Source organism: Notothenia rossii, assembly GCF_949606895.1.
Source record: "Notothenia rossii genome assembly, chromosome: 2".
Lineage (NCBI taxonomy): Eukaryota > Metazoa > Chordata > Actinopteri > Perciformes > Nototheniidae > Notothenia > Notothenia rossii.
In genome coordinates this window covers 19,828,854-19,845,375 of record NC_136904.1, presented here as the reverse complement: position 1 = coordinate 19,845,375, position 16,522 = coordinate 19,828,854, and the positions used below count along the sequence as shown (strand labels likewise).

Here is a 16,522-nt window from a genome sequence, read left to right as displayed (position 1 = left end):
ATGACTCTGGTCTCTCTCTCAGAACAAGGGCACCATGCACTATGGGCTGGTGATAGTCGGGCACTCTCTTGGTGCAGGCACTGCTGCTATCCTCTCCTTCCTGCTGAGACCTCAGTATCCCACACTGCACTGCTACTCTTACTCTCCACCTGGTGGCCTTTTTAGGTAAGCCAATCCCGGAGTGTTTGTAGGAAGTGCAAGTGACTATACAAAACAAAATCAGGTCATTCTGGTTGATTACATTGTGAAATAAGTCTTTTAAAGCCTGTTTGCCAAATTAATGTATACATTCCATGTTTATAATGTTTCATACCAGTCTGCTATCACAGACTATACACTCTCCACTTGTTTACTGAAAACTAGGTCCAAAGCTGTCCAAATATACATTACTGTCCAACCACAGAATACAAGAATGTAAGAATAATGCATTGACATTGTACAACAGGGTTGTGCAGTTATGTTCCCATTTGCTCAATAAAAAAAAGCAAAACAAGGAAAATATAAATGTTGTGTTATAGCGTAAAGGATGACTTCAGGAGTCTTACCCTGAATAAAACGTTTTCCTGTAGTCTGGTGGTAAGACAACAGATCCTTCTGTATCGTCTTCCTGATGGCAGCAGCGTGAACAGGCTGTATCTGGGCCGGGTATTGTATTTTAATATCTTTGGGCTCTTTTGCAGGGCACCTCTTCTCCCCAGTGTCAGTGATATTGGTGGGAAGAGCTGCCTGCAAAGAGTCCAAAGAGCGATACCACACGGGCGCGACATTATAAATGGCCCGCTGGCCCGGAAGCACTATTTAGACACCCCGGGCCAGGATAACGTACTGTAACGTCCACCCGGACGTGTCGGAATGACGAGTGAAGCGTTCTCAAGTTAAAGAGGTTTATTAACAACCAACGTCTCTCATCCGTCCTTTCTCACTCTCTCTCCTCTCGCGCCAACCTCTCACTCTCCTGCACGCGCCCACACAGACACACACACACCAAACCCTCTGCTCCCCAAACCCGCCCCTACCTGCTCTCCTCACAGAAGCCTGACACAAACAGTTAACAGAACACTTGAACAATAAATGCAGATCGCTACATTGCCCCCCCCTTACTAAGTCCCTCGCCCCGAGGGAATGCATAAAAAGTCTCTGAGGTGGCCCGGGGCTCTTCTTGGTCTCTGAGGCCGCCTTGGAGTGAACACAGGCGGCTGCGCTCGCCGGCTTGGAACATCCTGTCCCGGAACAGGGGGTGAGTTTGGGGGTGGGGGTGAATGTGGGGGGTCAGCAGGGGACACAGTCAGTGAATCGGGGGAAGTGACTGTCTGGTTTCTCCTAGACGATGCTGGGGGTCTAGGCCGCGGATGTGCATCGCCTCTGTATGGGGCCAGCCGGTCCCTGTGGAGGGCCACCCGTCTCCCTCTAGGCGGCAGCTGGACCCTATAGACCACCTCTCCCAGCTTTTCCAGCACCTCGCAAGGGCCCACCCAGTGACAGTCCAACTTAGGGCACCGGCCCTTCTTTCTTCTTGGACTATACACCCACACCAGGTCCCCGGCCTTGAAGTCCCCCCCTCTAGCCCTCGTGTCATAGTTTCTTTTCTGTCTCATGCCCGCCTTCTGCAGCTGATCGCGGGCAAAGGCATGTGCTGACTCCATTCTATCCTGGAGCCTCCTGGCATATTCCGGTCCCGGAGGAACCGCTGGTGTGTCGGGGGGTCGGCCAAAAGCCATTTCTGCTGGTGTCCGCAGCTCTCGCCCCAGCATGAGCAGGGCCGGTGTGCATGAGGTGGACTCCTGCACAGCCGATCTGTAGGCCCAAAGAACAAGAGGGAGGTGCATGTCCCAATCACGCTGATGCTCCGCGGTGAGGATAGCGAGTTGTTTTCCCAGAGTCCTATTGAACCGTTCGACCAGTCCGTCACTCTGCGGGTGCAGAGGAGTAGTCCGCGTCTTTTGCATGCCCAGCCGGTCACACATAGCGGCGAACACCCTCGACTCAAAGTTTCTTCCTTGGTCGCTGTGAATGACCTCGGCCGCTCCAAATCTGGCAAACATGCCCTCCACCAGGGCACCTGCAACGGTCACCGCCTCCTGGTCTGGTATAGCATACGCCTCTGGCCATTTTGTAAAATAGTCCATGGCGGCCAGGACGTAACGGTTCCCCTTCTCTGTGCACGGGAATGGGCCCATTATGTCCACCGCCACCCTCTCCATCGGGGCCCCCACCGCTAGCTGCTGAAGCTGGGCACGTGACTGATCAGTGGGACCTTTGTACGCCGTACAAAGGTCGCAGCGGCGGCAGAAGTCCTCAACATCTCTCCTGAGCTGGCCCCAGTAACAGCTTTGGCGGAGTCGACGCAAGGTTTTGGAGACCCCAAAGTGTCCTGCCCCAGTAGTTCCATGGGAGGCCTTAAGCACTTCTTCCTTCAGCGCCCTGGGGACCACCACCTGCCACCTCTCCTCCCCCGTTGCAGGCTCTTTCCAGGCTCTCTGCAGCACTCCATCCTTCGTCCGGAGAGCCTCAAACTTTGCAACCAGTCCTTTGGTGGCAAGCGAGCACCCAGCAACTTCATTCCACAGTGGCTTTTGTCCTGACTCCACCCACCTCAGCACTGGCTGTAGGTCAGCATCCTCTTCCTGCCGCGCTCTCCATTCGGGTGAGTCGATGATCCGTGCACCTCTGCAGACCGGCTCGGCTGGTTTATGCCTGTGGTCTCGCTCCTCCTCTGCACAGAGCTCCTTTTCTTGGTCCTCTCTCTTTTCACAGTACCGACAGCCGCTGGGAGCACAGGGGCGCCGGGACAGGGCGTCAGCGTTGGTATGGCGAACCCCCGCCCTGTGCTCTACTGTGAAGACGTACGGCGCCAGTCCTTCTAGCCAGCGTGCAATCTGTCCCTCGGGCTCCTTGAAGGACATCAGCCACTGGAGGGCTGCGTGGTCAGTCCTCACTGTGAAGGACAGGCCACACAGGTAGTACCTGAAATGGCTGATTGCTCTCACAATTGCCAGCAACTCTCTGCGTGTCACACAATAGCGCCGTTCAGCTTTGTTGAAGGTTTTGCTGAAATACGCCACCACTTTTTCCCCCCCAGGCCCCACCTGGCTTAACACCGCCCCCATCCCGACGTCACTGGCGTCCGTATCCAGGACGAACGGTAGGCTGAGGTCTGGGGGAGTGAGGATGGGAGACTCCGTCAAGGCCTTCTTTAAAGAGCTGAAGGCCAGCTCACACTCTGGAGTCCAAGCAAAATCACAGTCTTTCTGTTGCAGGCGGAACAGGGGTGCAGCTATGCAAGAGAAGCCACGCACGAACCGCCTGTAGTACGACGCTAACCCAATGAAGCTCTTCAGCTCCCGCAGATTGATGGGGGCTGGCCAGTCCTTTACTGCCCGCACCTTCTCCTCCAGCGTGCTGATGCCCTCTCCTCCGACTCGGTGCCCCAGGAACTCCAACTCTCTCCTCAAGAAACAGCACTTGTCGGGGTGGAGCTTCAACCCCGCTGCTGCTATCCTCTGTAGAACCCGCCGCAGGGCTCCTAAAGCCGCCTGGAAGGAGCTACCATGGACCAGGATATCGTCCAGGTAGACCAGGCACTCCTGTCGGGGAACGTCAGCGAGCACCCTTTCCATCAGCCGCTCAAACGTGGCCGGAGCGTTGCATAGGCCGAAGGAGAGGACTCGAAACTGCCACAGCCCCCTCCCAGTGCAAAAAGCTGTCTTTGATCTGGCTTCTGGGCTGAGGGGAACTTGCCAATACCCGCTGCGCAGGTCTAAAGAGGAGAACCAGGATGAGCCAGACACCAAGTCCAAACACTCATCTATGCGGGGCAGCGGGTATGAGTCTTTCTTGGTCACACTGTTCAGCGGTCTGTAGTCCACACAAAACCTCATCTTTGAACTCTTCTTCTTATTGACCATCACAACCCCCGAGGCCCAGGGGCTGTCAGAGGGCTCAATAATGCCAGCTGACAGCATCTCATCAATAGCGCTGTCTGCTGCTGTCTGATGGGCCAGGGGAAGGCGGCGGGGGCGTGTCTTGACGGGCCGTGCGTCGCCCGTGTCGATATCGTGCTGCACCAGGTGTGTCAGGCCCACTTCCTCTTCTGTCAGAGCAAAAATGTCCTTAAACTCCCACAGCACTTGCCACAGTTCCTCCCGCTGCTCGGGTTTTAAGTCATCACAGCTGCGTTTCCACACCTCCTTCACTGCCGCCCGTCTGTCCCCCTTTAGAGCTGCAGGTTGTTGTTCCGGGGCCGGGGGCCGTACATCAACTGGAGTACGGGGTGTGGGGTTGGGGCTGGGGTTAGCATTGATGACAGGGGGCATGGCTGAAGGGGGGGGGGGTTTGGGGTGGGGGAAGTGTTTCAGTCACTCTTGATGTAGGTGGGTGTGGTGTCGTGGCAAGTGTGGGGTGCACCATTTCAACTGTGGGACCCCCTGGAAAGGCCAGCGTGTTCCTCCCCAGGTCTAGCACACAGCGTGCAACCCGCAGAAAGTCAAGTCCTAATATGCAGGAGTCCTGTACTGCCGCAACCCACACCTTAACAGACACTGACAGCCCCCCCACCTGTATAACCACCACCCCTCTCCCAAGCATAGGGGCTAGCTCACCGGTTACTGTTCGCAGTTTCACCAGAGTGGGTGTCAACCGTGTCCCCGCTGGGACCACGTCCGGTCTCATCAGTGTTGCTGTGGAGCCGGTGTCAACAAGGGCCGTCCATGGGGCCCCTGCCAGGGTGACGGGGACATGGCAGAAATCCCCCGCGTGAGTCCAGCCCACCACCCTCACAGACTCTGCGATGTCGTTTGCTTCTGGGGGAAGCGGAGCCCCGCTCCCCCCTCCGTGCAGCTGGGCTCTGTCCACTGGAGACCAGGCACGATGGGACCCAACGGTGGGGGTCTGTGACGTCCCATTTACACAGACCCGGGGGCGTTTCCCTGAATATCAGCATTCATGGGGCACCTTGTGCTAATATGGCCGACCTGGCCGCACCCCCAACACACCAGAGGACCCCGACGAGGACGGTTGCTGCCCTGCGGCGATTGCAGTGCCATAGCACGGATTAGCTCAGTCAACTCAGCCGCCCATGCTGGTTTCTCTTGTCCTGGCTCCTCCTGTCTCACCGTTCTCACAACCGGGCCGCCTCCCGTGTGCGTGCTCTCTGCCGCCCCTCCTACAACCTCTCTCTCCAACGCCAGCTCCAGTGCTTCCTGCAGAGAGCGGGGATGTGCCAGTTGTGTCTGGACGCGCAGCTCCCTGGGGGTTATGGCCCGGATAAACTGGTCCCTAGCCAGCTCGCTCTGCACCTCAGGGGACATGTGGCTGTATGCCCTTCTCGCCAGGGTTTCAATGTCATTAGCCAATATGCGGAGCGGCTCACCCGGCTGTCTCTGTCTGCTTGACAGCTCCGAACGCAGCACCCCAGGCTGGCTGCATTGTCCAAACCGCCGCTTCAGAGCCCCAACCAAGGCCCCATAGTCAGTTCTTTCCGCCGGGCTGAGCAGTAGCAAACAGGATAAAGCTTCATCTGTAATACACAGGGCCAGCTGGAGCGCCTTATTGTCCTCAGACCAGCCCACAGCCCGTGATAACAGTTCAAATTGGGCATGGAAGGCTTCCCAGTCGGCTTTACCGTTGTATTTCGGTGTTTTAACTTGGAGCCGGGCGCCGCCATCATTGTTTACAACCGGCGCCGCGCCACTCCCGGGGGAGGTCCCTGCGCCGACGTGCCGCTTCCCGCCGGCCGAGTCGAAACCGGCAGCAGCATTTAATTCACGCCATAAATTGTCTTCTGAGTCACGCCATAAGCCATCCATCTCCTCCTTGACTTTCGGACGAGCTCCGGTCCGGTTCATCTGTGCTTCCATTATTTACCGCCGATGAAGCAGAGCTAACGTTAGCCGAGTCAGTGCTAGCTGCGGCTACCGGCGATTAGCGGATAAAACTCTGTTTTTTTTGTTGTTTTTTTTTTACTTCTGACACCAATGTAACGTCCACCCGGACGTGTCGGAATGACGAGTGAAGCGTTCTCAAGTTAAAGAGGTTTATTAACAACCAACGTCTCTCATCCGTCCTTTCTCACTCTCTCTCCTCTCGCGCCAACCTCTCACTCTCCTGCACGCGCCCACACAGACACACACACACCAAACCCTCTGCTCCCCAAACCCGCCCCTACCTGCTCTCCTCACAGAAGCCTGACACAAACAGTTAACAGAACACTTGAACAATAAATGCAGATCGCTACAGTACTTTCCACTTGCCCGCTCGGGCCACTAAAAATATTGGTTTAAAAAAAAAAGAATTGTCCTGTGGTATTGGTATTTTGACTAACAATTTAGTTAAATTGTTTCGTTTATTAACGCTACAACATAGTGTTTTGTGAGTCGGTTGTCGTTGTTGGGTAAAAAGCAAACAGCTGTTTGCTGTGGAGCGCAGCGTGAGCAGGCTCCTGTGAGCGCGCTCGTTACTACAGACTATGGCGCCACCTAACCATCCGCCAAAATGTTTTTAATACCAGCGGTAACCGGCCAAGCGCTGGGCAAAAAACAATCTTCAAATAAAAGAAAGTCACCGGAGGAGTTAAAGGAGAGTGACAGGGAGTATGAGAAGAAGAGGGAGAGAAAGTTTCAGCCAGCTTGATCGATGGAGTTGGCTTCTAGTGGTGCAGTGACGCGTCCTAAAACCCTTTTATAATCTATCGATTAGACTTATGATTAGAAAATTATAAAAGTAGGGTAGACATGTGGAGATTATCCGGCTGAACAAAACGTGCATTTATCAAACAGGTTTGTTTTCCACAGACCTTATTTCCAGCTGTTTTCCAAAACCCTGTGGAGAAATCCCATTGCTTTTTGTCGAGGGAACCAGCAGCTTCCTTCCTGGTTTTAGGACGCGTCACTGGCTGCACCTCTCAATATGATGCCAATATAAACAAGGTATTCTGTCGGCTCTGTATATCAATGCCGACCTATGCTGACAAGTAAGTGAAGAGTAGAAAATATAAAGGTATTGGCTATAGGGAAATGTCCCAGCAGTTTAGGAGAATGAAGGTTCTAATCTAATCTATTACATAGTCATTACATTTCTAACTCCTAATGACAGGGAGGCAGAAAGCGCATCATACAAATAATAATACTCATAATAATAGCAATTTTTTTTTAACAATGATCACAATATAATTATTTTAATAAACCAAATATGAACAATTGAGGAAGAACTGATGATTGAAATGTTGTAGTACAAGTAGTAATGTAGTTAGTGCATAAATTACTATTGCAACAAATGTGTTAATTTTCTTCATTATTAGTCGATTTCTTTTTGGACGAATGCTCCGGGCCAGTGGTTACAATGGTGGGGCCAGTGATAATACAATTCCACCGGCCCGGAATTTTACCCTTAATGTCTACCCCTGAGTCACCTATAATTGTTATTTTGCTCGATAAAAATCGAAATGATCAGTTGATCAGAAATGGCCCCTTGCTTTGTGAAGCCTAAACACGAAGGTGTAAGGCATTATGATTTTCTTTTGTAATTTCTGCTTTATTTGACAATCTATAAAGGCAGACCGGGAACAAGGGGGATCATGTGGGGGTTATCAACTTCAACAAAGGTCCCCTGGAATGAAACTCTATTACTGTATGTGCCTCTGTGTGTACATACAATATTGTTTAAAGATACATTTTACAAGATACAAAAAAAACGTTTTTTGCTGTGCTTTGCAATTTCAGAATAGTTTATTTTTGTCAAAACTGTTTAGAGTTCATTAGCATTTTGTGTGGCTACACTTGAGCGCTTTCTCACACCCTGCCATACAGCTGGCTGCAGTGTTTAACTGTGTTTGCTATGCAAACGTGCAGGAAAGGAGTCTGTACCAAGAGATAACTAAATTATGTAGTGCACTTGTGGTGGTTTATTAAAGTTAAGAGAAGTAAATGTTTCAGACTTTGATTAGAAGCTACAAGTCATCCGACACCATAAAAGTAAAGATTGAATACAACCCAACAAATCTAGCAGCTTTCATACAGGACACAAGGGGTCACAACATTACAGTACGGAAATGACTACTGAAGGTAGAGTTATAGTGGTACAGCTTTAAATAATCAGACCAGGAAACCTTTTTGAAGTTATTAACCCATGAAGGCAAACATCTGCCATTGTTCACCACAGTTACATTGTGTTCTCTGCTATGTCTTTCATGTGCATCGATCAAGAGCTATATATTTCCAAGCAATCATTTTTATGGTCTTCTTGTGTTTATCAATTATACACTGTCTCAATTGTCCTATTTTAAAAGCTGTATCACGTAACCTGTTTTTCAGGCCCAATCAATCGTGTCCTTTTCAGTCTGTGAGATCACACTTCGATGCCTTATTTTAGAAATGCACCTGTTAATGGTGTGACGCATTATTCTGCGCGCAGGCAGGGTTTCTTTTTTTTCTGTGGTTTCGGTTGTGATTTTGTTATAATAATGTTCTCTTGCTTATTTTCTGTCCATCATTATCAGTATTGTATCAACCAGACTAAAATGCACTTGCAGGAGTGAGCCTTTGTGTGGATATTGTCAGAAAATAATATTATGAAGAAACTTTTCTAAAGAAATGTTCTTTAGTGCGAGTTGGAAATGTATGCAGAGAGCTGCCTTCATATGATGCGCTGACTGTGCCAATGTTTACCTACAGGGAGAGAAGCACCGCCCTGCTAGGTGGAAGCGTTATCCTTGGGTCACATTATTTCAACTCTGACCTCAGTTGCCGCTGACCTTTCAAAGCCTCACCAATGAGATAACAGCTGTGTGTGACAGCCAGAAGTCACAAAGGCAAATAGGACACGCTACCATGGAGACAAAACCGCCTGGCTGCCTTAACCTCAGTTTTACGCCCTACATAGTACTGAGCAAATAGAAAGTGACCGTACATGTAAAGGCAGCTTTACTCTCTCCACATGTCCTGTTTACATAATTAAAGTGTTTCTTTCTCTTATTTACACAGTGAGGATGCCATGGAGTACTCAAAAGAGTTTGTCACGTCTGTGGTATTAGGAAAAGACCTGGTACCAAGGTATCTCTTCTACTATGTGCAGAATTCTGGGTTTAATTTCACTTTGCTGCATGCTTACAAAAATTCTGCTGCTGCTCTCTCATAGGCTGGGCCTGTCACAACTGGAGGGTTTTCGACGCCACCTTCTGGAAGTCCTGCAGAAAAGTAACAAGCCTAAGGTGACTTCTTCTGACCCTGTTGTAGAGGATGAAAAATGGATATAAAGACCTGTTGTAGTATTAACTTGTAACCTCTACTTAGTGATAGTATATTTGGGGACAGCTTTATGGACATTTGAATGAAAACAACTCGACAACTCGAGAGTTAACCCCTGGCTGCTGCAGAAACACATCCAATGTACTGAAGATATATTTAGATTCAAATGTTATATTGCAAAACCCGTTTTTCTTTGCTTCAGTGGAGGATCATTGTGGGAGGCACCAAGTGCATCCCGAAATCAGAGCTTCCAGTGGAGGATGAAGATCCTCAGTCTCAGCCAGCAGCGCCTCCCAGCAGTCGCCTGTGGCTCCACCCCAGTGACCTCAGCATTGCCCTTTCAGCCTCCACCCCCCTCTACCCTCCCGGCAGGATCATCCATGTGGTGCACAACCATCCTCCAGAGGCATGGTGAGGAAACTGATTGGAAAGCTGTCTGTAGCTTAAACTAATGATTAGGGTTGGGTACCGAGAACCGGTTCCAACATTTCGATTCCAACGGCATCATTTAGAAATGTGAATTTCGGTTCCGCTTTTTGATGCCTGAGGAAATGTTTCTCGCTGCTCTCCGTAGCCTACTGTATGACTGCGGCGGGGCGGGAAATGTAGCGTTGTACGTACCTACACTTCCTACAGCGTAACCTGAGACCAGGGTTGCGTTCCAATAGTCCATTTAGCTTAGGAACCTTCCTAACCAAGTGAAATGACCCGGAAGTACGTCAGTGGCAGCCATGTTAAGTGCCGTTCCAACTCTCCAAATGAAAGGAAAGGAGGTTTCAAACTTCCTTTATAACCTCCTTTAGCTTAGGAACCACTGGACCTCCCTTACCGAAAGGAGAGGAGAAAATGCTGCCCCACAATACCTTGCAGCTGCAGCATTTGCGGATCATTTGTATTAATGTGGACCGGAGGGAGAGGGTGACGAGCATAAATTTCACTTTCCTTTTTTATTTCAATTACAACTTTGGTCATGAAGGATATGTTTCTCTGTTGTCCACGTTCATAAAGCATAAAACAACAGCATCAGAGCACGGTGCAGAGTCTCTAGATGAGTCCCTAGTTTTTATTAAACATCCATGTTGTAGTCCGTTGTATAGAACACTGTAGTTTCCATAGTTTCCCCACAGCAGCAGACGCACACAATGACGTCCGCTGGCGCATCATAAACACGTCAGATAGTGAAAGTGCATTCGGATTCTCTAAAGTACCGCAGTCTCTTCTCCTAAGTCCTTTTGAATTCTGCTATCCACTATCCCTTAACCCCGTGACGTTTCACTCGGAAGTCAAGGAATAGGAGATAGGGTTAGAATTTAGGAGCTGATTTTTGGATTATCGGAACGCAACCCAGGGCCGGCCCGTCGCCTAGGGCGCCAGATCTGTAGAGGCGCAGCGCTGACAGCTCTGGGAGGGAACAAAAAAATGTTTTGACCGTTGGTGCTCATCCTAATTTTCAGCCTTGATGTAACAACATTCATAATTAAGTAAATGTAACACCCTTTTCATCCGAGTTACACTTTTCATTTGCCCTGTACGATGGGCGCTGTAAGTGATGAAAATCGGGGATGTTGGCTTATCTGGCACCCGCAGCTCACAGCCAAAGTGCGAGTGAGCGTGGGAGCGAGCGAGGGAGAGAGGGAGGGTGCACCGGTACCAGCGCTGTTGTTATTAGCATCTGGCGCTAGCTGCTCTAACGGATATTAGAAGAAGATGTTTCTACAATAATGTGGAGGGAGAGTCCTCTCCAGTCAGACTGAGAGGCTGATAACTACAGCTCAGTGAGGTAAAGGACTCTGAGTGTTTAGAAAGTTCACTTTAGTTCATACTAGTGCAGCGTCCTATTAGTGTTGTGGCCTGCTTACACAGGCTGGCGATTCGGACTGAGAACAGAGGATCCAAGGGCATCCTTCGGAATGTATATAATGTATCAAATGTATCAAATGTTGTAGTGATTCCACGTGCTCCACGGTCTGTCGTTAACAGTCAGAGTGGTGGTATGTCAAACACACTCAAACTGGCTTTATTAAATGTCAGGTCTTTAGCAGGTAAATAATTTTTAATCAATGATTTTATCACCAAGCACAACCTGGATTTTATGTTTTTAATTGAAACTTGGTTAGACCAAAACAACAGCACAGTTGTTCTTATAGAATCAACTCCTCCCAACTTTAATTCTATGAGTCAGGTAAGACTACATAAGAAAGGGGGTGGAGTAGCTATTTTGTTCAATGATCTATTTCAATGCAAACAGACTATGTATGGAAACTTTGCTTCTTTTGAATATGTGGGCCTTCAGTTGAAATGCTCCTCTCGAGCTCTTTTCCTAAACATCTACAGACCACCCAAATACTGTGCAAGCTTTTTTTGATGATTTTACCGAGTTTCTGTCTATATTGTGTATTGACTTTGACCGTTTAATCATTGTTGGCGATTTTAATATCCATGTTGACAACCCTGAGGACAGAGGGGCTAAAGAACAGTTCTGTGTTTTCAACAATTTTGGACTGACTCAGCATGTCAAGGGTCCGACGCACAATAAGGGGCACACCCTGGACTTAATTGTATCAAAGGGTCTGAACATCGCTAAGCTTGTGGTGACTGATGTAGCGCTCTCCGACCATTCCTGTGTTTTCTTTGAGAGCTCTATTACCGTCCATACAACTGTTAAGAAAGAGGTAACCACTAGACGTCACTTACCTGAAAATGCAGAGGAAACATTTGCCCAGATTTTTACTCCCTCAATTGCCCATGCGATCTGTAAATGAGCTAGTTGATCATTTTAATTATAAATAACTAATGTCATGGATGCCATTGCTCCCATTAAAACAAAGGAAGTATCTAGCAAGAAAAAATCTCCATGGAGAAAATACATGACTGTGAGAACAGCAAAAACTGAGTGCAGGAAAGCTGAACGCAGGTGGAGAAAAACAAATCTCCAAGTTTACTTTGAAATATATAAAGAGAAACTCTGCGTCTATAATCAAGAAATAAAAAGGGCACGACAGTCTTTCTTTTCTGACATCATTACCAAAAATAAAAACAACTCACGTGCTTTATTTGCTACCGTCGACAGACTAACTAGCCCCCCAGTGTCAGTAACTTCAGAATTTCTATCCACCAGGGCCTGCAATGATTTTGCCTCCTTATTCACTGATAAAATCATGCCAATTAGACAGGCAGTCAGTGCCTCTGCATCAGCTACAGCAAATGTGTTGTCCCTCTGTCCACCTAAAGCAAATCCAGACACCATATCACAATTTCGTCTGATAAATGCTAAAGACCTGGAAGACATTATTCAACATCTGAAATCCTCCTCCTGTAGCCTCGATATTATTCTGACAGGATTTTTCAAAACAGTTTTTCCCTGTATGGCCTCAGATACAATACACATAGTAAACAACTCTCTTCAATCAGGTGTATTTCCAAAGGCCCTGAAAACTGCAGTAATTAAACCGCTCCTAAAAAAGCATAACTTAGACACAACCGTAAGGAATAATTAAAGGCCAATATCAAACCTTCCTATTTAAACAAATTGATTGAAAAAGTAGTTTTTCAACAGTTGAGTCATTTCATGTTTTTAAATGACGGTTTTGATGTGTTTCAGTCAGGCTTTAGACCTAACCACAGCACTGAAACTGCTCTTGTTAAGGTCTTAAATGACATTCATTTAAACACAGACAGTGGCAGAATATCAGTTTTAGTATTATTAGATCTCAGCGCTGCATTTGACACTTATTGCTAGACCGTCTAGAAAACTGGATGGGAGTTTCAGCAATAGTTCTAAATTGGTTTAGTACCTACTTAAAGGACAGAAAAAACTTTCTCAATTACTACTACATATAACTACACATCAACTTTGACAAATATGTCATGCGGGGTTCCTCAAGGCTCCATCTTAGGACCTTTGCTTTTTAATATTTATATGCTACCTCTGGCTGAAATTATTAAAAAGAGCGATCTAAGTTATCACATCTTTGCAGACGACACCCAGATTTATTTTAAAATCACACCAGGAGACTGTTCTCTGATTAGAACACTGAGTAAGTGCATTGAGCACATCACTGACTGGATGACTCAGAACTTTCTCCAACTGAACAAACAAAAAACTGAGATAATTGTTTTTGGAGCAAAGAAGGACCGATTAAAAGTAATCACAGAGCTTCAGTTGGCAGACTACAAAACCACTAATAAAGCCAGAAATCTAGGTGTAGTGATGGACTCAGACCTGAATTTCAACAGCCACATTACAACAGTCATTAGGTCTGCTTATTATCACCTGAAGAATATATCGAGGATTAAAAAACTAATGTCACAATAGGACTTAGAAAAGCTTGTCCATGCTTTTATTTTCAGTAGACTCGACTACTGCAATAGTGTATTCACAGGGCTGACAAAAAAATCCATCAGAAGACTGCAGCTGATCCAGAACGCTGCTGCACGTGTCCTCACTAACACTAAAAGAGTGGACCACATCAGTCCGGTTCTGAAATCTCTACATTGGCTTCCAGTCGGCCAAAGAATTGATTTTACTACTATTGCTAGTTTTTAAATCATTACATGGTTTAGGACCAAAGTATATTGTTGAACTCCTGCATAATTACGAGCCATCAAGGTGCCTCAGATTCAGATTCAACTTTATTGTCATTACATAGTACATGTACTGGTGACGAAATGTCTTCAGGTCTTCTGGGACGGGTCTGCTATCGGTTCCGAGAGTAAAAACAAAACATGGAGAGGCAGCATTTAGCTATTATGCTCCGACACTCTGGAATAAACTACGGTACCCAAATCATACACGTCCGCAGAAACGCTTACTATTTTTAAATCGAGACCAAAAACATATCTCTTTGCCGCTGCTTTTAATTGAGATGCTCATATTCGAACTACAGTATGCATTTTAAACATGTATTGTATACCTGTGGTGTTTATTTTTATTATTTTATTATCTTTGCTTTGTAATGTCTGTTGTAAAATTGTATAATGTGTTTTTAATGTATTTATTCCTAAAAAGTATTTTAATTTGTTTTGTAAAGCACTTTGAATTGTCGCGTACAGAAAAGTGCTATATAAATAAACTTGCCTTGCCTTCCCTTCAGTCTAAGTTATCTCAGTGGGTCTCAAACATTTTGATCACAATTTATGTAAACACATATTTCGAAGGCACTCCTTTTATAATTATTGGGATAAAACAGGTTTGAAATCATTCCAATGTATACTATAGGACAGTAAACCAGACATATCGTTTTAAACTGGAGAGATAAAAAAATATGCATAAGTAAAATAAGATATGAATGAACAACCAAAATACGTTAGATGTATTTGTTATTGGCTATGGTAGGTTATTGGTTATGTTCACATACTTATTTAATTATTCAAATGTAAACCGATCTTTTTCATATGGGTGTTTAGAGTTGTAACCCCTAGATCTAGTCTCTAGTAATTCTGCTTAAAGTGCACCAGATTGAAGCATTTTACTTTAAAATGTTCAAACATTTCTTCCCGGTATGCCTGAGAAGGCAGATATTTTTATTTTTCTCAACAAGAACTGTTTTTAAATGGGGGGGTTCCTTTAAAAGTTGCACTGTTGTAGCTTCGGTGGTTCTCATGTTACAGTTACATAGCAGTGAATATAAACAGACTGATTAATGTGAATATTACTGTAACCTAACCTGTGTAAAAGTTTCTCGAATAAATGTATTTTTTTTGGTAGAAGAAGCATGTATCATTTTTTTACCCTGCCCCTCAAAGAATCGGAATTGAGAACCGTTAAGAACCGGAATCGAAAAGTAGAATCGGAATCAGAATCGTGGAAATTCAAACGATACCCAACCCTACTAATTATATGTACATACAAATATTGCTACTGTTTTTACCTGTATGAGATTCAGTTGCGCGGTATTGACATTTAAATTGTCTTTGTCCAAAATGTAATGTGTTAGCCACACCACACAAATGGTTTTATATCTGAGGTGTGGACACACTTTCCTTAAAGCAAATTAAATATATTTTTCAGACCTGTGAAATAAAAGAGCCAGCAGCTCAGTGGGAAAAGGTGTACATTGCATACTGGGGACAGTGTGGGCTTAGAGTGTGTCACGCAGCACTCCCCTGGCTTTCTATCTGCTCTCTCTGCTGGGCTGTGATGTTTTAGTTAATCTTCCTATCACTACATTTTTTATTTGTACGTGGTGTTATTAGTTCTGTACTATGTGGGAAATATAACTCTTTAGATGAAGACATTTTGATGTTGATTCTGTAAGACACAGGTATCAAACATGCTGCATCTATCCAGGGCCAGAATACTTTAGAGGGATCTTATAAGCTGATGGATATTAACAGATGGATTCTCCATCTTAAAAAGTGTAAGGGATGGTAATAACTTTTTCAAAGAGATCATTTCAGTTGTCATGTTTGATAACACTCAGTGGTGGTGGCTACTATAACACAATCAAAGGTAACTTATGGTTGCATTCCTGACCAACACTGAAAGCCAATTACCTCAAATAGAGTCCATCGAGATGCCACAATCTGATCTCTGGCCTGTAGTAGTTTACTGCTGATGCAATGATGCTGTTTGTATCTGACGAAGACACAAAAGCAAATAGCCTTCAAATCTTTAACCATCTTTTACAAGATGACGCAAAACCACGAGGCAGAATTGGTCTGATCAGGTTAATCTCACAATGCCAGCGAGATGCCACCCCGTGTCCTTTTTTTTTTATGTCTGATGGTTTTTAAAAGAGCACTGCCATGAAGATACTGAACAATTATTTGTCCCCTTTTTTACTGTTTTTGGAAATAATTATTAGTTGGCCATATGCAGCAAGTGAGCTTTTAGCCCGATCTTTGGAGTCTGTTCTTGTTTCTAAGATGAGCTCACTTTCTTAAGTCTGTCACATAATGTTCTACTCACTGGTGTCATAGCCTCGATTATGCTTCTCCATATGGTTACTGAGGCAGACTGTTGCAAAATCTACATGCGTGTTCACTTCATCATGACTGACAGACTCTCTCTTCTGCTCTTTAGCTGTGGCCAGGAGGAGCCAACTTACTCAGCTCTGTGGGGAGACAACAAGGCCTTCGATGAGGTCATCATATCACCCGCCATGCTCAATGAGCACATGCCGCACATGGTGATGGAGGGGCTCAACAAGGTTTGTTTTATCTGGTGCATACAGATGGATTCAGCAGGGGAGTTGAAATTGTGGTGTACTAACACAAATAATGTTGGTTCTGATTTTCCACACTGGGTTGCTGGATGATAAATAAATGTGAAAAATGTAATT

The 16,522-nt window shown here is 46.2% G+C and overlaps 1 protein-coding gene across 2 annotated transcripts in view; it reads left to right on the top strand.

Annotated features, from left to right (window-relative positions):
- dagla (diacylglycerol lipase, alpha) overlaps positions 1-16,516 on the top strand; it is a 48,538-nt gene extending 32,022 nt beyond the window's left edge. For both annotated transcript variants that reach the window (XM_079663218.1, XM_079663219.1), the window contains exons 14-18: positions 23-165; positions 8,976-9,044; positions 9,130-9,202; positions 9,442-9,650; positions 16,264-16,516. In XM_079663218.1, the coding sequence (XP_079519344.1) occupies positions 23-165; positions 8,976-9,044; positions 9,130-9,202; positions 9,442-9,650; positions 16,264-16,498 (729 nt within the window). In that variant the 3' untranslated portion in view covers positions 16,499-16,516. The remainder of the gene's footprint in view (positions 1-22; positions 166-8,975; positions 9,045-9,129; positions 9,203-9,441; positions 9,651-16,263) is intronic.
- Positions 16,517-16,522: the final 6 nt, after the last annotated feature.